The sequence below is a fragment of the Gymnoscopelus braueri genome (genome assembly GCF_963280865.1).
Source record: "Gymnoscopelus braueri genome assembly, chromosome: 22".
Taxonomy (NCBI): domain Eukaryota; kingdom Metazoa; phylum Chordata; class Actinopteri; order Myctophiformes; family Myctophidae; genus Gymnoscopelus; species Gymnoscopelus braueri.
This window is the reverse complement of record NC_137624.1, coordinates 7903070-7924307: the sequence shown is the minus strand read 5'-3', so window position 1 is coordinate 7924307 and position 21238 is coordinate 7903070. Positions and strand designations below refer to the sequence as shown.

Here is a 21238-nt window from a genome sequence, read left to right as displayed (position 1 = left end):
GTTTGAAAGTATAAAATAAGGCTTAGGTGATTAAAACCAGGAAAATACAGCACTTAGTTAGGCTATGCCATATGACAGATATTTTTACTTTACTGGAGTACTTCAAATTTTCAGTACTTTTACTTCTCCACTACATCTCAGAGGCAAATATTGTACTTTTACTTCACTACAATTATTTGATTTAGTAGATTAGTAGATTTGGATTATTGTAACAAAATATACATTAACCACTTCAGCCCTATATTGAGGCCATTTCAAAAGATATTTATCCATTTGAGAACATGTGAAATGGGACATTCTGCATAATGAGTACTTTCTACTTTTGGTACTTTAAGCACATTTTGATGCCAATACTTTTTTACTTTTACTCAAGTACATTTTGAACCCCAGACTTACTTGTAACAGAGTGTTTCTACATTGCACTGATTGCAGTACTTAAGTAACAAATGTGAGTACTTTTTCCACCACTGCACAGATGATGTCTCCTATCACAATATGGATATGAATGAATATATATAGTGCCCAGCCTGGATTGGCAGGACTGATGAGGGAGTGGAAACAGGTGTGGATGTAACTGAATGGACTCACTGTGGGAGTGGCCAGGAAGAGAGACACTGAACCAGACAGACAGGTGACAGTAAAGCTTGGGGACAGTCACAGGCCTACTATTGCTGTGAACATGAGTAAAACGAAGAATAAAAGTGAAAATAAGACTGAAAAGGCTTTGGCTGCCGAGAAAGAACAGTTTGGCAAACAACAGGTAAGCCATTCATCCTTATCCCTTGAAGGAGTAGTTCACCCAAAAATGACTTATTTTCTATCAATTACACACCCCAGGAAGCCTTGAATTCAGGGAGATTTTTTGTTTTGTTTGTTGCATTCCTTAACCAATAATTTGGTCAAATAAATCAAATTATTGGCTTAGGAATGCGACAAAAACAAATAAATCTCCATGAATTCAAGGCTTCATGTGGTGTGTAATTGTCATTTGTTGGGTGAACTACTCCTTTTAATATACAGCTATGCCTTGTGTGTGGATATTAACTAGATATTAACAGACTCGCACTGCCTTATTTTATTTTTTTAAAAGTGAGGCAATTGGACAGACCTGTTAACTGGAGTTGAATGATATTGCAATTGCTGTGATGTAACACAAACTGTGAGCAATGTCTTCATTTTTCTTATCCCTATTTTCAACTGAAGTGTCTGTTGTTGCAGTTATAAGTAACCACAACTTATCTCTTTTCCCCCTAATAGCTTAACAGCATCACCAAAACCCTCACATCAAATGAAAAGCCAGCCAAAGAAAGATATGTACGCCGTATCCTTTTGCATTGTGGTTGTTTTCAAATGGTAGGGCTTGGCCTGGAATGTGAGTTGTGGCAATTGAAATGATGTGATTTTGTAACATTTACCTTGTAACATAGGGGCCTACATACAGGCAGTGGTGGGAAAAGTACTCAAATGTTTTACTTAAGTAAAAGTATCAATACTGCAATGTAGAAAAGTAGAAGTCTGGAATAAGTGGAATTCAAAATGTACTTGGAGTAAAATGACAGAAGTATTGGCATCAAAATGTACTTAAAGTACCAAAAGTTAAAGTACTCATTATGCAGACTGTCCCATTTCACGTTTTCAAATGTATAAAAAATCTTTTGAAAATAGAAGATCTAGAAGCTCACAATTCGTCCTGTGAGCTTGTAGATTGGCTATTTTCGAATGGCCGAAATGTAATAGGTAGGGCTGAAGTGGTTAATGTATGTGTAAGTGTAAGTAACTAAAGTGTTCAAATAATTGTAGTGGATTAAAAGTACAATATTTACCTCTGAGATGTAGTGGAGTAGAAGTAAAAGTATAAAAACATTTAAGTACAGTACCTAAGTAAATGTACTTAGTTACTTTCCACCACTGATAATCAAATCATGCATGCTGTTTTGTTTGGTGTGTGTGCAAGGCAAGCCATGCAAGCATTTTCTTAATATTTTTGACTGAGTTTCCTTGACAACTGTGACGACATCCTCATGGGGACACATAAGGAGAAGGGTGCTGCCACCTTCTGGTCGTACACGCTGAACCTGCCTCTGTCCAGTAACGCCTTGATCAGTTGGAAGTTCTGCTACATGGTGCACAAACTGCTGAGGGATGGACACCCAAATGTGAGTGAAAACATCAAGTTCTAGACCAGTGATTCTCAAAAGGGGTCTTTGGGGGGGATTCCAGGGGGTCCCCAGCCAGATTTCGTAATCTAGCATCACATTCATTTTAACCACTTTATCCATATTTTATATGTTGACTATTCAAACAGAGTGAGCTTGTACATCTGCTATGTTTGAGAAATCTCGAATAGAATGTTTTAGCACAAATCTTCCCTTCTGGGGGTCCCACTCCCTGGCACAAAATATTTTCAGATGGGGGTCCGCGGCCAAATACATATTAATTGGGGGGTCGTTGACATGAAAAAGTTTGAGAACTCCTTACGGGTCCAGTTGGTTCCACTTCTGCACTCTCAGAGTTACAGACCTGTAAGGGTCCATTTTGTAACCCCCTCAAGGACCCCACTTTAAGAACCACTGCTCAAAACTCCTGCCAAATTAATCTGGGTATCACCACTATGTTGTTAAACTTTCCTGTGTTTCCTTGTCCTGGCACTCATATCAACTTGTCCAAAATGTAAATAAAAACCTGTATAAATCACTTAATCTACAGGCCGTGAGAGACTCTCATAGATATTGCCGCAATGTCAAAGATATGGGCATTCTCTGGGTGAGTATTATATGAATTGCTGCTACAGTACATTGTAAACATGGAAAATGCACTCCAGACCTTTAGTAAATGCACATATCTAGTCTTGAATCGTAATTACATTTCTTATTATTTATTTATTTTATTTATGTGAATGAATTCTAACTAGACTGTTTGCGTTCTTCTCCTAGGGAAACCTGCATGATCGATATGGACATATTGTTGCGTTGTCTGCAAAATTCCTCTGCCTTAAAATGGGGTTTCATGCAAAGGTAACATTTCTATTATCTAATCTCTAGTAGACTAGTTTCCCAAAAATAATTGACATTAGAACAATACATGGAGCCAAATGTTTATTTGATGACTTAATCACCTCGTTCTCACACAGTACAAGACAATCCCAGGTAATTTAGAAGCCAGTGATGAGACGCTTGAGAAGGAATCAGGAAGTGATGTAAACAAAGTGTAAGTTAAGCCTGATTTATGATTATTTGCGTGCCGTGTCCCGCTCATCTACAAGCTAACGTGTTGCGGAGACCGCACGCAACCAATTATAAATCACTCATGATTTCTCACTGAAAACTCTTTAATATTATACATTGATATTACTACAGTGCCACTGATGTATCATTCATATATACTGAGATTGTGTCATACTGCAGGTTGGACATGACACAGGAACTGATGGATTACTTGGATGCTGGACTGAAGATGTCTGAAACAGGTTTGCCATATTAGGATATATTAGGACATCGTTGCTGTCGGGCAGAAACCTTGTATCGCCATATTTCAACTTTTTATGTTTTTTCATAAATTAATTCCCTACTTCATCATACAAGAGTGTCGCACAATGTAGTGAAAATAGCTTGTATATTGGCTATTTTCACAATCGTTTTTTTTTATTATACAGTTTTGGAATTTGGACATACAAAGTTTCCACCCCACAGCTACGATATGATTGTTTTGAATTCTCTCTGGATTATTGCTCGTGACTAAGATCAATAATGTTTATCTGTTAATATTTAATTGATGCTTGGTCACCTTTTTTTTCTGGAAACACTGTATTTATTTATTTATTTCAATCTTTTGTGTGTTATGTGAACACTTGTATTTCCTTTGGGAGCACTAAAGTATTTCTGTTCATTATGATCAGTCTGTTTACTCTGTTCTATCTCTGTTTATTATGCCATTTGCTCAAAATTCCCCATGTTTTGTCTTGGTTGTGTATTGGTTCTTGCTGACAGTTCTGCGTCAGATGGATGCAAATGGGGCAAAGTCTACAACTCCAGCTGGGCAGTGTCGACTAGCACCACTAATACCACTCATACTGGACTGCAGCTTTCTCTATCATTTTTCTGTCAGATTGTTGTTCAAACTTCACAGCCGTAAGTACTAGAAAAACACACAAACGTATGCACAGCTAGTGCACACACTCGCATACACACACGCACATACTCCATAATCAAACCCTGCTATGTACTGTGCTCTGTAGGTGTTGCACCCGATGCCCTGCTTGGACATCGAGAGCGGTTCCGTGATCTTTTTAACAGGTACACCATTTGTCAAAAGCAGACTTTCATGTCTCCACTATAGCCCCATCTGTGATCACACCCCTCGCAGTAGCTCGGGACTTGGTCACATAGCGCAAACAACTTTATTAGATTTGTCTGACGGCTAGTGTTCACTTCAAAAACACGGAAGCTGCCTGTACACTGCCTGGACAGTGCTGCTGATCTGGACGGGAACATACTTTCATGTAAGATTCAGCACAGGCTGTCTATAAAAAACATTTAAACAGTTGTTTCACAGCGGAATATCATTTTACTGATCAGTCTGATTAACCTCTTAAGCCCTGAATTATACTTAATTCTTAAACGGTGACGTGCAAAAATAGCCAATCTACAAGTTCACAACGTGTCACAATGCAACACACTTTGAGCTTGTAGATATGCTATTTTCATTTTCGTTCATTAATCGTCAATGTCATCGAGGCAAACGTTTGAAATACTGTGATATTGATTTGAAGTCAATTGCCCAGCCCTAGCAATGGTTGAGGTAACGGATGGGGATAATCTTCCACAGAACTGTTAGTAACCATTACCTGTTCTTTCTCAGTCTCACACAGTTCTTCGATAGAGCCAGAGAACTAGAGTACTTCAAAAGTCGCATCCAGATCCCTGATCTACCAGATGTAAGTCATATTCTTGTGTCACTGTGCATTTTTGGATGCTTGTAATAGTGCATCTGATAGACCTCTGGCTCTCAATGTGGGGTCCAGGGACCCCAGGTGATCCCCACAGCTAAATGATTGATAGTTGGGAACCAAATGGACCCGTATGGCTCTGTAATTAAGAGAGTATACAAATGGAACCATCTTTCACTCTCACAGTTACATTAACACTGAGGAATTTAGCTTGAACTGGGTCCCAGACATAAAAATCGTAAAAATATTATCAATCATGCATATAAAACTGGGGGTCCTTGTAATTAAAAAGGTTAATCACAGTGTAGATAAACACTTTGCATGTATATTATCCTCCCTTGCATGGTTGCATAATGGGTGTATTAATCATGCCTGTATTGTTTCTATCAAATGCCTGAAGTCTCCTCCAAACTTCCTCCGTGCGGCGGCTCTGGCAGAATACAAAAAGCCAGTGATCGTTGTGCCCAATGAGGAGCATCATGATGAAGAGGAGTTGGAACAGCAACCTGAGAGAGAAACGCCACAGGTACAGTGACGATTAACCACTTAAACCGTGTGTGTGTGTGTGTGTGTGTGTGTGTGTGTGTGATACATTAGGTCTTTTAGAAAGATATGGAATAAAATTATTGCTTTTACCCCCCAAAAAGTATTATGATTGTGAAATAATCGTCTTAATAATGTTGTCAGTCTGGCAAAACTCCAGAATTATTGTTTTGTTTAGTGTAAGCCTTAAGCTGACGACCACCATTATCCATGCATTTGTCAGATTTTTTATCACAAAAGCATACCTTTTAGCCCAAAATAGGCCCTAAAATTAGCCTGACACTCAGCCTGAATTTTCATTTCGTTTCACTCCATTATTCAGTCTGAAAGCCCTCTCAATGCAGCCGATTTCTGAGATGGGGGCGTGGCCAAAGTTTTTTTTTCAAAGACTCTTTGGCGGTTGGTTCATACTGGATTATCCCGATCCCGATTCGTCGTACAGATTTTCAACCGAGAAACACCCACCCTGAATGCGAGGCAAACGATTCAGGGGGTGGAGCCAGGCTACCCTAAAATGGTTACAAGCTCACAACGTGTTGTATCGTATGTCAGCTATTTTGATCATTAAGCATTACTTTGCCACATTTCACCCGAATCCTATCATTCTATTGTGAGGACACTCAGAAAACTCTGCTAGCCTATGTAAAACGTGTCATCCAGGTGTCTTTAAGAGCGAGCTCTTGAGACACAAAATGCGATGGGAATTCTGCTGTAGTATTTTCTCAGAGTTTCACATGTTACCCCTTAAGTCAATGGATAAAACGGCTGTCAATGTTTCAATTTCTTTATGTGGTGTTTTAAAAAAACTTTGTGGTGTTGTCACAGTACTACATGCTCAGCCAAATGGGAGATCAAGATGCTGGGATGGAGCAGAAGGAGACAGAGAATGAAAGTCTAAGGAGGGAGTTGGAGGTCCTCAAACCTGAAATGCACCACCTCAAGAGTGAGGTATGTCTATCCGTGTAAAGAAAAATAAAGTCCTCACACTAGTTGAATAAGCTCCGCTGTTTTTATTGCGCTCAGCGTTTCGATCCACAGATCCTGTTGACCGTTGAGCACAATAAACACAGCAGAGCTTATTCAACACAGTGTGCAGACTTTATTTTTATGATGAACTGTTGTTTGTCCTGCACCTGGGCAGTGGATGTGCGTGCACTACCTTGTCATGCAAGTCTGTTTGTGGGCAAGTGTGTGTTCACACTTTCTTTGTAGAAAAAGTGCTCCAAAAGTCAATCATGCAACATTTAATTTCCACAATAATGACCCACTGCTATCATGTCCCAGAAGAAATGTCATTAGATCTTAAAATCTCGGGATCCACATGCAAGGCTCCAATGTGGCAAATGCGAATACCAAACTCTGAAAAACTTATAATGGACAGTTTATTTTAATGATGTACCTGTCCTTCAGGGGTAGTTCTGGTTATATTGGAAGCTTAAAACAAACAAAAAATCACAGAACTTCATGAGTTCTGAAAAGTTCAAAGTTGTGGAAGGTTCTGGGTTACCCATCGTAGTTGAAAAGAGCTATAAGTAAATGTTATCTCCATCATGCCTCTTTTTTTCAGGCCCAGAGGTGTGTGACTGAGTTGAAGTCTCAAGTGAACCGTTTAGAAGCTGAGTTGGAGGACCAGCGCACCCATAAACAGATGGCCTTGGTGGACAATGAACACCTGCGGATGGAAGTGGGCGCTTTGCGCTCTGCCACTGTTGCTAATGCAGGGGCTCAGATTGGATACAAGGAGGCTGATGGTGAGTACAGACGGAGACTACTGCAACGGTACAAACATGGATGAATCACTGCATTCGCTGACAATCTTGTCTTCTCAACTCAGTTAGAGCTCAGGCAGCAGAACTTCGTTTTTCTCAACTCAAAGAGAGACACGCAGAGCTGGTTACTGGTCATGCTGATCTAATGAAAAAGGTACAGTTGCTCTTTTTTTTCATTTAGTGATTTAACTGATGTGTTTTTGTTTGTTTCTTTGTTTGTTCCTCCCCTGAACGGCTAACAATGTATTTGCATTTAGCGACTTGCCGGGGACACATTCACAGGACAAAGAGCTGCTACGTTGAACTTGTGATCTTTGTGTTATGGGACCATCATTCCAACCTGTTTCTAATTTGTGGTGACTTGATTGTGTGTGCGTGCATGTGTGTGCGCAGAATACAGAAACGGTGAAGTTTCTGAATACTACAAAACAAAGCCAAGACGACCTCCTCAGGGCCAAAGAGCAGCTGGCCAGTGAGTTGGACCTCCTCCGACAGGGGACCAGAATGAAGGTGGGGACTCATTAAGTCATTATCCCTTAATGCAGAATATCCCCAAATTACACTACTAATAAAGTGCTAGAAATGTTTCCTTGCTGTGAGTTAAATATTCTCCCATGAATTTCCCCTCATCAGACGGATCAGCAGCATCAAGAGATCGATCGACTGAACAAAGAGTTGATGGAACAGAGAGCGGAGTTGGCTCACATGCACAATGCTCTAGGAAATAAAGATATGGTAAGACTCATGCAGAGATTACGAACTTATTTTATCCAATAATTGTCCCCGCCAGGCCGAAGGCTTGGCGAGAGAGTATGTTTTACCCACTGTCTGTCTGTCTGTCTGTCCGTCCGTCCTTCTGTCTGTGAACAGCTAATCTCCGGCACAGTTGACCTGATCGCAACGAAACTTTGCACACACACTCCCTGGATGCAAATTCCGAACCTCTGCCCCAAATTCTTCACATAGCGCCACCATGAGGCCGATTTCTGACCTGGCGGAGACCTGTGCTCCGAGGAGCACTTTTTCTAGTTAATCATGTTTCTTCTGTTGCGTAGGCTTGATTTAGGCGTACATTAAAGAGCCCTTTGACCATTTTGAATTGACATGATAATAAATTGACATAATTATGTATTTTCAGCTTAAAGTGTTAAATCTGCAGTTGCATTCTCTTGAAAACAATTTGTCAAGCGAAAAGGTTGTGAACTTATTTCTCTTCCTCATTTGTCATTCAGGAGGGATCTCAGTTAAGTAATACTCTTGCAGGACTGCAGGCAGAGAGGGATGTGCTGCTGCGCTCAGCCAGGGAAAGGGACGCAGAGCTTTGTTCCCTCAGACAGCAAGCACAACACCAGCAGGGCTCCCTGGACATGGAGAGAGACAGGAATAATAGAGAGCTGGAGGCCTTGAGGGCTCAGCTTCAGCAGCAGGTATATAGACTGATGGTCCAAAGAGGATCCAAACACTGGTGCACAAATTAAGGTCTTGTTCAGACTGGCAGCCCAAATCCAGCCCAAATCTGATTACCTATCCAGATTTGAGTCGGATTGGTTTTATGCAGTCTAAACAAGGCTCAGGAATGTGATTCAAACCTGATTTGCTGATCTTAGTTTCCTTTTGTTTTTTTTGCTGTTCAGATAAAAAAAAAACTATTCCAGTCTGGAAAGTGCCAGACAGTGTGAACAAGGCCTAAATGCGCATGAAGTGGCCAGATATTTCAGTTTTTGGATCAGTCTACGGACAGTCGATTCAATGGACTCTCATTTGTATTACGTGTGCTTTACAGCTTGCCATCAATGCAGAGCAGAAACTGGAGATTGAACGATTGAGAAGAGAATTGGATCAGACTCGAATGGAGTTAAATCATGCAAACGGTGCCCTGCAAAGCAGAGAAATGGTAATTCCCATCTCAAGTATGAGTAATAATAACATAATAGCCGCTTTGTGAATATGGTCCATTTCCTGTTCTCTGTCATAGGCTAGAGCAGGGGTTCTCAAAATGGGGTGGGGTCCTTGAGGGAGTTCCGTGGGGTCCCCAGCTAAATGACTGCTAACTCTTGAGAGTGTACAAGTGGAACCAAATGGACATGTAGTAAACTGGGGGTCCTTGAAATGAAAAGGTTTGAGACTCAATGGGCTAGAGAGCCGCCTGATGATTATGTTTGATATCTCTGTTCTTCAGAGTGGCTCTCAGCTGAGCAGTACCGTAGCAGGACTGCAGGCAGAGAAGGATGTTCTTGTGCGCTCTGTGAGGGAGCAGGAGGCAGAGCTCTCCTCCCTGAGGCAGCAAACACAGCTCCAGATGAGCACCTTGGACCAGGAGAGGCAGAGAAGCAACCGAGAGCTGGGAAGCCTACAGGCCCAACTTCAGCAACAGGTACTGTCTTAACTGTCTATACTGTGTAGTATGCGTGTCTGAAACTACATTTCACAATATTCAGACCATCTTCAGATGCCTTACCCTGTACTTGTAGCCCGATTTATATATCATCATACAACGTGTTGTGTGCCAAAAATGGCCCAAATCTGATTACCTATCCAGATTTGAGTCGGGATTGGTTTTATGCAGTCTGAACAAGGCTCAGGAATGTGATTCAAACCTGATTTGCTGATCTTAGTTTCCTTTAGTTTTTTTTCTGTTCAGATAAAAACATCGCGTTTTGAGCTTGAATATCTGCTATTTTTGCTACTTATGTGTGACTGTAGTATGACGAAGTAGGGTATTAATTTACGAAAAAACATACAAAGTTAAAATATGGATATAAGAGGTTTCTGTCCGACAGCTGCAATATAAAAGTTTACAGATTGCAGCTGTAAGCATTAGTTTATCATCACAGATGTGTCGCGAAGGCGAGCTGACGCAGAAGTTGCAGGAAGAACAGTTCTGTCTGCTCCAGTGTGCCGTGGTCGAGGCCGAGGGCATCATACTGGACGCTGTGGCCAAAATTGATGACCCCATACATGTCCGCTGCACCAGCTCTCCTGGTAAATCATGCTGTCACTCATTCATTCAGTCTTCCAACCGGTGTTGCCACAACAAAGCTATCTACATTTATTGTAATTGAAGCGATTCGTACAGTGTAAACTATAGGGCTGCAACTCCTATGTTGTTTTCTTAGTGATTACTTTTTTGATTAATTGAAGCATTTTTTTTTTTTTGACAAATCAACGATAGAAAATTCTAATTACTTACATCTCTTTATGATCGACTAAATCAGTGGTGTCTGATTAACCGCTTAAGCCCTATTTAATACTTTGTCATACAACGTACCGTGCAAAAACGTAAAAAACTGCTGGTCTACAATCTCTCTATACGTTGCATTTCTATGTGTTGTGAGCCTTTAGATCTGCTATTTAACCATATTTGAAAATACATTATTAAAAAGTTCAAAACATTTTAAAATCTATTAAATTGATTCATTTAACTGTTGTAACCCTATTCTCAACTCTGTCCAGACTACCTCATCAACCGAGCTGAGATCACTCTGAGCTCCATTGATAAAATGCAACAGAGTCAAATGGTCTACCTGGGAAACAGGAATGGTGCGTAAAATGTCATGTGTTTTTGCATGCTGTTCTGTGTCTGTGTAGATACAGTAGTTGGGTGTGTATGATTTGTGTTTGTATGTGAGGTGTTTTCAGAGGTTTTGTCATTCTCTCCAGATGCCAGTGGTTTGCTGAGAGCAGTGACTCAGTTCTCCCACCTCGCTGCTGACACTATTGTTAATGGAGCAGCAACTTCACACTCTGCCCCTACTGACCAGGCTGACCGTAAGACACACACACACACACACACACACATCTTCAGATGCTTAATACACTGTTTCCCAAACAGTGACTCGGGACCCATGTCTGGGTCGCTGACCAATTTTTATGGGTCGCGAGTAAGTAGTTTTTTTTCCTAAAATATATATATATATATATATATATATATATATATATATATTTATTTCAAAAGATTAAAAAAAGTTTAAACAACATTTTTCAAAAGTAGTAACTACATAACTAAAATAAAATAATTTCCGTTAATGAAAAATGTTTAAGCATGTTTAAGCATGTTCAAAAGTAGTAACTACATAACTAAAATAAAATAATTTCTGTTAATGAAAATTTTTTAAGCAGTAGTGAAAATAGCAGATCTACAAGCGCACAACGCGTCGCTTTGCGCCGTGTTGTGAGCTTGTAGATCGGCTTATATTATTTGACAATCTGGCCACTGTTTGATCAGTTTTATAGTATAGTTTGTTGATTACTTTTGATGCAGAAATTGTCTATTTTCTCTTTTTTTTTTAGGTAAACTAATTTCTCTTTTGGGCCTTGAGCTAAAACGTTTGGGAACCACTGTCATAATACACAGAGATAAACCACTTAAGCCCTATTTTATACTGTTGTATGACCCATCTACAAATTCACATAATGCAATGTGTTGTGACAAGCTTGTACAGTAGATCTGCTATTGTCCCTATTTTTGTTTTATTGATTTGAAAATGTTCACCAATAATAGCATGGCCAAAATTATGGACGCTAGGTTGAAAGTGGTCGAGCTCAATTTGATGACCTGTTTGGAATAATCACACACACCCATCTTTTCTTTTTTTTATTACTTTTCTAGGTTTGACGGATGGTTGTAGAGACTGTGCCAGCAACTGTCTGCAATTCCTGAAGGACTTGAAACTTCAAACCACCTTACAGAGAGCAGATCCCTCTGCCACACGCTACACTGTTCAGCGTCTGTTCACCTTGGCACAGGTTAGGGAAAGACGCATTTAAATGTTATGGCCAGAAATGAATTATGTGAATAAAAAATAAAACGTATTTTTCTGTTGCTGCATAGATAATCTGAGTTCCCAGAAGTTTTTCGCCTCGCATACAAACGGGAGCGGCGAGGAACTTCTGGGCCAAAGCCCTGGTATTTGTGGGCGGGATGTAACTTACGCTCAGAATCTGAGCGGACACGCCTCTTACCGGTCTACTCGTCTAAAAAGTCCGACGAGAGGCAAACAGCAGTACACAACAATGGCGGCTGCAATTTCTCAAGGGGAAATTGCTTCCCGTCGCTCCTATTTACATGTAAGACCCACTGCATGTGGATCCCGCCCCCTTTTCTTCATTGGCTGTTGATTTGAATCAGAAATCAGTGGCCGCGCCCCTGCTGTCCAGGCTTTGAGCCGAAGCCTCCCAGACTACTGCATAGATAACATCTATAGTGTAATATGGATGCATGTAGAATTCACATGAACCCTAGCATCCCCATTCTGGGGCGAACATTTGGCAAAAATAATCTATCTACAAGCTCATTTGCAGAATGTGAGCTGGTACTGTAGATAGTCTATTTTCAGTGAAGAAATTTGGTGTAGAGAAATAAAAGAGGCCAGGTATAGACCCCTGGGGGACCTTGAATTATATACTGTAGGGTTTAAAGTTGGCTCTTTTAATTTACATACATCCAGGGCTGGAAATGTATGACCGGAAGATAGGTTAATGATGTCAATAAAACAACTGTGAGGTGATGTAAACGCCTATTCCAAGCCAGCCTGAACAGATGGTGTTGCAAGTAATAATAACAAAATAGCTGCCGTGCGAATAATATGGTCAATTTCCTGTTCTCTGTCAGCTAGAGCAGTGTGTCTCAAGGTGGGGTGGGCTCCTTGAGGGAGTTCCAGGGGGTCCCCAGCTAAATGACTGGTAACTCTGAGAGTGTACAAGTGGAGTTAACACCACATCACTGATTAGAGGATACAGTATAACCCTCATAATTAGGTCATCGTGAGGCTTTGCAAAATGGGACACTTATTCCAGGAAAATTGTGATATTTTAAGATTTATAAATGTATTCATTTGGTTTCATGTTTAGGAATTGCTCCCAAAAGGACAGGATGTCCGTAAAGAAGAGCTGGGAGACATGGTGGATAAAGAGATGATTGCTACGGCTACTGCAATTGAGGAGGCAGTGCTGCGCATGGATGTAAGGACACAAGTACACACAACCAATCCCAATGTCCACCCTTACAGACTCATATGTTACCTTGTCCATGAGGGGTTAGGCTGTTCCCCTGTCAAATTGCACCCTTTCCATAAGTCAGCTTTTCTGCAGACTTTCCCTCTCACACTGAAGCATTTGATGTCAATTAAGTCTGTGAAGGTTTGGGGTTATGGCCTTATTGCGTCAGACGTGTCAGCTTCCCCATTTACTTCCATTATATGGCAGAACGGGGGTGGAGTGTACGTGTAGGCACGTTGTAGGTGCTGAACCGGGTTCAACATTGGTAAACCTTAACTACACTTCAGATGCGTTGGCTACGACGTGTCTGACGCAGATGTGTTACCATGGCTTTAGGGGGGCTATTGGGATCGGGACGTACTGGGCCACATGACATCTGAGATCCACATGGGAACCACATCCTCAACCCTGTATTGTTTTCTTGTCTTTCCCAGGCGATAATGAACCAGGCCAGAAGAGAGTCCTCTGGTGTAAAGTTGGAGGTCAACCAGGGGTGAGTCGCATATATACAGTATATCTTACATTATAATGTCTTGGATCTGCTCTTTCAATCTCTGACCTGCTGTCTTGGGGTTTTTGGTTTCTCTAAACAGTATTCTTGGAACCTGCTCTGACTTGATGAAGGTAAGATTAATAATAAACTTTATTTATAAATCTCTTTTCAAAACAATGAATAAAATACAGTGCAGCAAGGTAAAACAGTTAATTAAAACAACAGGTAAACAAGTAAAAGATTATACATACATTAGTCTAAGAGAATATGTAGGTGAGTTTTCAGCTGTGATTTAAAAGACACTGCGCTAGCTAGTCTTAGAGCCTCGGGCAGGGCATTCCAGAGCCTAAGTGCCCGGACCGAGAAAGCCTGGTCACCTGTGGTGACAAGGCGAGTAATGGGAACAATCAAGAGAGCCCTGCCCGAGGATCTAATACAGCTCCAGCATAGAGCACCGAAGTCCTGACGTCACTACCAGTAGAGGGCGCTTTTCGCAGGTTCGTGGCTTTACTTTTTGTGTTGATATCCTCATTGGGGAATCTTAGATCGCTTCATATAAGAACTGTGTTCCAAAAATAAACACGCCACCCCGGCGATTTTACTCATATGGATATAAAGCATCGACTGAAGGTGTAAATGTACACATTTACCCAAAGAGTGACACAATATAAACACTAGAAACGAGTCAAACAACCCAAAGACTACATTTCCCATGAACGCGGCTGCTGTAGGGACAGTGATATCAGACCCGGAAGTAGTAGTTCTTAAGACTTTTAAGGCAGAATTCATTCCATTTTCGCCAGAAACAGGCTGTATCAAACATGAATGAATATCATAAACGATGCAGAGCCGCCCCCCTGACAAAAACGCTGGGGTGGGGTGTTTATGTTTGGAACACAGTTCTTATATGACGTGATCTAAGATTCCCAAATGGGGATTTCAACACACAAAATAAAGCCACGAACCCGTGAAACAGCGCCCTCTAGTGGCAGCGACATCAGACTTCAGTGCTCTATATCTGAAATGTAACCGGGGGCCCTCTATTTTTATTCTATGTGAACTAATGCACTTCTGGCCCAAAAAACACATCCTTTGTCTCCTCTGTAGGCTGTTCACATGCTGGTGACTGCTTCTACCGACCTGCAAAAAGATATTGTCGAAGGAGGCAGGGTGAGTCTGTGTTACTTAATTTAACCATGTGACGGGGAAATCTGTCACGTTCCACCTGAGTTATTGTTTTTATCAAGGAGCAAGACCTCTGCACTCTGCTGCAGAGGTCTTGCCTCACAACATTTCCTTTTCACTATTCTTATTAGTTCAAATACTGTATGTAGAATTTCAAACTGCATGATGACATTTTTAGTTCAGATTATCTACAAGCTGCACCATTCCCCTTCAAAGCATATCAGCATTACTGTCACCATATCGCCCATAGTTGTACAGTTCAGACAGTTCAGATGGTCATAATGATCAGAGGTAATACCAGGATGCTTTAAAAAGAAATTGTCTTTCCTTTTTATAGGGGATTGCATCTGTACAAGAATTCTATGCCAAGAATTCATGTTGGACAGAGGGACTTATCTCTGCCTCTAAGGCTGTGGGCTGGGGTGCCACACAGATGGTGTAAGTACGCTATCCGAATATCATTGTATTGTTCTTCCACATTTTTTAGATGCGTTCTGTATGACAAGTTAATCAGGTCAACCGTGATTACAGACATTGACAAATGTAGGACCCAGCCAATTACCAAACTGACTCAGAACTTTTTATGGAGTTTATTCATCTCTTTCAGGGCCTAAATCTAACCCACCATGTCGCTAAGGTTAACCACAGGCATAGGCATAATTTATTGCCTGGTTTAGATGTCAATAATGCTGCTATATCAGACCGTAAAGTCATCATCATTAGTGCGTATTATTGCTGCTTAAATGCATTTGACACACATACTGTAGTGCCTGTACTCAAGTTCTCTGAAATTATATATTTAAAAAAAAACACACATGGCTTTCTGCATCACCTCGACTCGATAACTAGTATTAAAATTGTCTTTTTTATGTCCTTTGTATTTAAGGTCATAATTTTTATTGTCTATATCTGTGTTGTCAGAGATTCAGCTGATCGTGTTGTGACTGACAACGGTAAATATGAGGAGCTCATTGCCTGTTCACATGAGATTGCTGCTAGCACTGCCCAGCTACTTGCTTCCTCAAAGGTACAAACTTATGAATTAATTGATTTCTATTCATGCATTCATTTTACGTGTGATATTTCCTTATTCATGAGGTGTCTCATTAACCACTTTTTACTCGTGTCACTTTTGGGCATGTCATTAGGGTGAAAGTTTAGGTAAGACTTTATATTGATGTCGGGTCTATAATGCGTTATGATTTTATTATTTATTGTAATGCACTTATAAGTTATTATGCATAATTATAAACATTTATAACAAGTGGTATAATGCCTTATAACAAGGTTTATGAAGTAGCCTGGCTCCACCCCCTGAATCGTTTGCCTCGCATTCAGGGTCTGGTGACGCTGTCGAAGGCGGGTGTTTCTCGGTTGAAAATCTGTACGACGAATCGGGATCGGGATAATCCAGTACGAACCAATCGCCAAAGAGTCTTTGAAAAAAAAACTTTGGCCACGCCCCCATCTCAGAAATCTGCTGCATTGAGAGGGCTTTCAGACTGAATAATGGAGTGAAACGAAATGAAAATTCAGGCTGAGTGTCAGGCTATTTATGAAGTATTGCAACCTATAATTTACAAGTGCTGGTCATAATGCATTATAAACTCAGTGGTACAGCACAATATAACTACCAGGTAACACTATACTTAAAGGTCAGGTCTATAATGCATTATAATCACATTTATAATGCACTTATAATGCTTTGTTATAAATGTTTATAATCATGCATAACAACTTATAACAGACACTTTATAACTAAGTTAGTTAGTTATAATGTGCTATTCCACTGAGCTTATAATGCACCAGCACTTATAAGGCTTTATAAAACACTAGTTATAAATGTATGACAACTTATAACAAAGTTTATAACATACAGCATTATAAGTGCATAATAATTCATTATAAACGTTTTTCTAAAATGTTAAACATCTTTAGATTTTTCAGCAATAACAAAAATATCAGCTCTACAAGCTTGCAGCGCGTCACAGCGCATCACAATGCATCATGTGACACGTTGTGAGCTTGTAGGTGGGCTATGTTTTGCTCTCTTGGAAAATGATTACGTGGTTAAGTATTCTACAAGTTTGTAATAAGAAAATGAAAGTTTTATTGTGTTTTCAGGTGAAGTCTGACCGAAGTAACAGGAAGCTCCACACATTGCAGCAGGCATCACGTCATGTCAATGAAATGGCTGCTATAGTAGTCTCCTCCACCAAGCATGGTCAGCAGCAAATTACTAACAAAGGTGAGAGGGGGAGATCACAAGAAGAAATAAAGTCTGCACACTGGTAATGCTGCCAAAGCTTCGCTGTATTTTTTATTGCTGGCAACGTTTCGATCACTCAGTGATCTTCATCAAGACTTATGTTAAGTCCTGATGCTGACTTTATTTCTTCTTGTAATACTGCTATTTGTCCTGCACCTGGACCATGTTCTTCATGAGATCACAAATATGTCGTGTCAGCTTGTGTGTGTGTGTACAGTGATAGTCTGTGTGCATATGTTGTGTGTACAGTCCTAATATGCAAATGGTCAGGTGCTGGTGGCCAAAGTGTTGTGAGGGGCTGTGAGTGGCTGTGTCTGTAGTGGGCGGACAGGCAACAGGACCATAGTGACAATCGGTCGTCACATTTTTCTGGAGCTTATTTTCCTTCCTCCTGGTCTCGTTGAAAAACATGATGGTCTGGGGGAAGGAGCTATTGCAGTGGCCTTGCAGCAGCAGAGCGAAGTCTGCGTCCAATCAGTAAGCCTATCAAATAGGCTGCGCACTGCCGCACTCCCATGTCTGGGTGAATTCACGTCTCTGAGAGTCATTTTTGTTCCATCCTGTAGTTATGCTTTGATAGCACTGCTCTTTCTGACACATGCTTTGAGTAGCCATAACAGGCTATAGGCTACAAGTCAGATAGGTTATTGAAGGCAGTAATGACACAAGTACAAATGAAGCAGCATGGTAAGATAATGTAGTAATATCATTGCAAGCACATTGTGTGTGTGTGTGTGTGTGTGTGTGTGTGAGAGATATAAAAGAGGGAAAGGTGGAGAGCACAGGTGTGTTGATCTTTGCATACTCTTTTCTTTAAAAATGGTAAACATTACACACACACACACACTTCAAACATTGTTCCGCTGCCCCTGGTCTCGCATAGCCAGACCTTTCACAGTTCCGCCCACTCCGCTTGAGGAAAGTAGACGGAGCTGTGGAGAGTCTGGCTATGCGAGACTACGCTGCCCCTGAACCGGTCATGATGCTCTAGTCTAAATGGTGACCCGTCGTGACCGTGGGCCATGTCTAAAAGTGAAGAAAATGCTCCCCTATAAATGTGAGGTACATTTGTTGCTGTGTCAATCCTTGAAGAAGACCTTTCCAGGTCAAAACGTTGGTATTCAATACATTATCCTGCATCGTGGTTATGAGTGTGCTACCTTTTCTTCACTTTTAGACTTCTTTACCAAGGTCAGCAGCACCTCATCAATAATGGTGTGCACCCTTCTCCTGTTTGTTTGACCTTGGGCCATGTGCCAAACTTCTTCAGTTGCCTGGGGTGAAAGAGGCGTTGCTGTGTCGTCTTCACCTCATGACCAGTGTGAGGAAGTTGAGGTTTCCTCTCTGTAGCGCCGTCAATGTAGATGGCCGTGTGTTATAATTGATTTCTCTTCTGCTGTCTCCACAGCCCCAACAAACTTCTTAGGACTGTCACCAATCAAGCTGAAAAAGGAGGAGATGGAGACTCAGGTATGTCATTTAATAATGCTTCTTGAACCTCTGTGAGATGGAGACATGATGGAGACATAGTAGTCATACACTGTGTATAAATATTACTGCCAACAGAATTTTTGACTTACTTACTCAGGTGAAGGTCCTGGAGCTAGAAAACCAATTGGAGCAGGCGCGGGTTCATCTGGGGGAGATAAGGAAGAGACACTATGAGCTTGGAAGCTCTGAAACTGGCCCTGAGACAGATGTGACGGAGAAGGATGGATCTGAGAGCTTCCCACCGCCACCACCACCCTCTGTGCTTGCATCCACCCTAATACCCCAGTCCTACTCGCAAACGCAGCCCTACCTAAACACTGACAGCCTCAAACCAAGCAATTCAAGCAACCCATTCTTACAACCTCAGACTCAGTCTTTCTCACAATCCCAGCCTTATACACCAGCACAAGCCTACTCGCAGGCCCAGTCCCACACACCTTCTCAATCCTACACGATGGCTCAAACCACCACACCTTCTCAAGCCTACACATCGTCTCAAGCGTACACACCACCTCAATCCACCACACCACCTCAATCCTACACGATGGCTCAATCCACCACACCTTCTCCATCCTACACATCCCCTCAAACCTACACACCTTCTCAATCCTACACGCCGACTCAATCCTACACAATGGCTCAGTCCACCACACCACCTCAATCCTACACAACATCGTCTCAGGTCTACACACCGTCTCAATCCTACACATCGTCTCAATCCTACACACCACCTCAATCCAACACATCATCGCAAGCCTACACGTCTCAGTCCTACACACCGTCTCAATCCTACACATCGTCTCAACCCTTCACATCGTCTCAATCCTACACACCATCTCAGTCCCACCTTCAGTCTCAACCTTTCTCACAAACTCAGCCTTACATCCAACACCAAGATTACTTGCAGTCCTCTTCACACACCAATAACCTTTCGCCATCTCAGCCCCCTTCTCAGCCACCGAGATCGCCACAGCCTTCTACGAGGAAGCCCAGTATCTTTGCGAAATCTGGAAATCTATTCAAGAATGCTGTAAGTGCTGCCACTCGTCTTCGTCTTACAATAAATGCAAGGAATCTCTGTACGCACGTATGTAATGTAATCTGTAATCCACGTATCTCGAGAACCGTCCGACTTCAAACTCGGCACGCAAGTCGCCGCCGACCCGAGGGAGTGCCGTGCCTGTCGTCGACTCGGTCGGATGGGCGGTTGTCCAGAATCGCCAGAAATTGGCCCGACTGAACCGATTGATTGCCATGGCAACCCCAGCCTAAGCTTGATTTGTCAAATTTGCCACACCTGTCGAATTCCCCACACCTGCCATTTGATTACTTAGTCAGTCCACTTTCCAGTCAGTGCAAGCTGTGCATTTACCTCTGCACGACCATGGGCATAACCATATATGGCCATATACTGATAACTTAAGGGATCTCCATATATGGGCATAAAAGGGACAAGGACAGACAGATATAGAGATCTCTGTATAAGTGCACAAAAGGGACACAGACAGACGGTTACAACTGGTACTCTGACAACGGGTATAACGGGTTAATACCCGTTATACGCGTTGCATTCCCTATAGACCATATTCACACGGCGGCCATATTGGAATTTAACATTGAAAGTGCCGCCACCCGGGGTGGCTACTTTCATTGACTTCATTGAACATGGCCGCCGTGTGAATATGGTCTATTTGCATCGTTTCCGGCTTGTATGGTTCCCGAGTAGGGCACCAGTCTAGTCTGCTAAATTACAATATGCGTGTATATAAATTACATTATTCACATAGTGTGATGTGCAATGGAAATGCTGTAGTGTATAATAACATTCAGACATAAAAAAATAGTGCATGTGATGGTGTATATTCTGATTATTCTCTTTCACTTGCAGTTCAGACGAGGTGAGACTGGAACAGGAGAATCCTGAATCGAGGCTGGTTGAGAAGAACATTGCCTTCGATTTTATGATTGCAATCAATGAATTAATCTAATATATATATATATGAAATGAAACTAATCAGAGCCTTAAGCCTTAATCAGTTTTATTCAGTAGTTATGGGAGTTTAAAGGCACACTGTGTAATGTAAAAATCATTCAATATATTTGTGATTTGTAACTTGGAGTATGTCAGAAATTAATGTGTTGTAATCATATTAGACTATTATTGTTTTGACTTCAGATTATAAAACTTTAACTAACTTTGATAACATTTTAAAGTTAATAACGTTATTATTTTGCTGACTATACGTATGTACTGTTGTCTTCTAAGCATTGATACATTAAATATTATTTTAAAATCAATTGTTTAAATATCTGTTGCAGTCAGATGTCAGTTTAATGTACTTTACACCAACTGGTTTGATTCCTGCTCTGTGTAGACCTGGAATAGTTTTTCCTGTTTTTCCACATGTACTATTATGTGCCAAATGTCTCACAGCTGCTCAAATCACAATCTGTCTGTCTGCTGGCATTGGATGTTAAATTCATTTACAGCATTGGTTCTCAACCAGTGGTCCGGGGACCACCAGTGGTCCTTGAGAGGGTTCCAG

General features: G+C 41.3%; 1 protein-coding gene across 2 annotated transcripts; it reads left to right on the top strand.

Annotated features, from left to right (window-relative positions):
* The first annotated feature begins 624 nt into the window (after nt 1-624).
* LOC308078377 (huntingtin-interacting protein 1-related protein-like) lies at nt 625-20990 on the top strand. Of its 2 annotated transcripts, none has more exons than XM_080419516.1 (33): nt 625-760; nt 1258-1321; nt 2014-2156; nt 2707-2763; nt 2934-3014; nt 3131-3207; nt 3405-3466; nt 3987-4127; nt 4235-4292; nt 4858-4933; nt 5346-5471; nt 6314-6436; nt 7056-7239; nt 7323-7411; nt 7651-7767; nt 7891-7992; nt 8490-8684; nt 9041-9151; nt 9437-9631; nt 10092-10239; nt 10711-10797; nt 10918-11025; nt 11867-12003; nt 13108-13218; nt 13689-13747; nt 13848-13878; nt 14855-14917; nt 15270-15370; nt 15854-15959; nt 17057-17156; nt 18610-18671; nt 18790-19722; nt 20581-20990. In XM_080419516.1, exons 1-33 carry the CDS (start codon nt 680-682, stop codon nt 20614-20616), a joined length of 4164 nt encoding a protein of 1387 aa, XP_080275642.1. In that variant the 5' UTR covers nt 625-679; the 3' UTR covers nt 20617-20990. The 2 variants fall into 2 exon arrangements, with proteins under 2 accessions (XP_080275642.1, XP_080275641.1); XM_080419515.1 differs by having other exon boundaries at nt 17057-17180.
* The last annotated feature ends 248 nt before the right edge of the window (nt 20991-21238 follow it).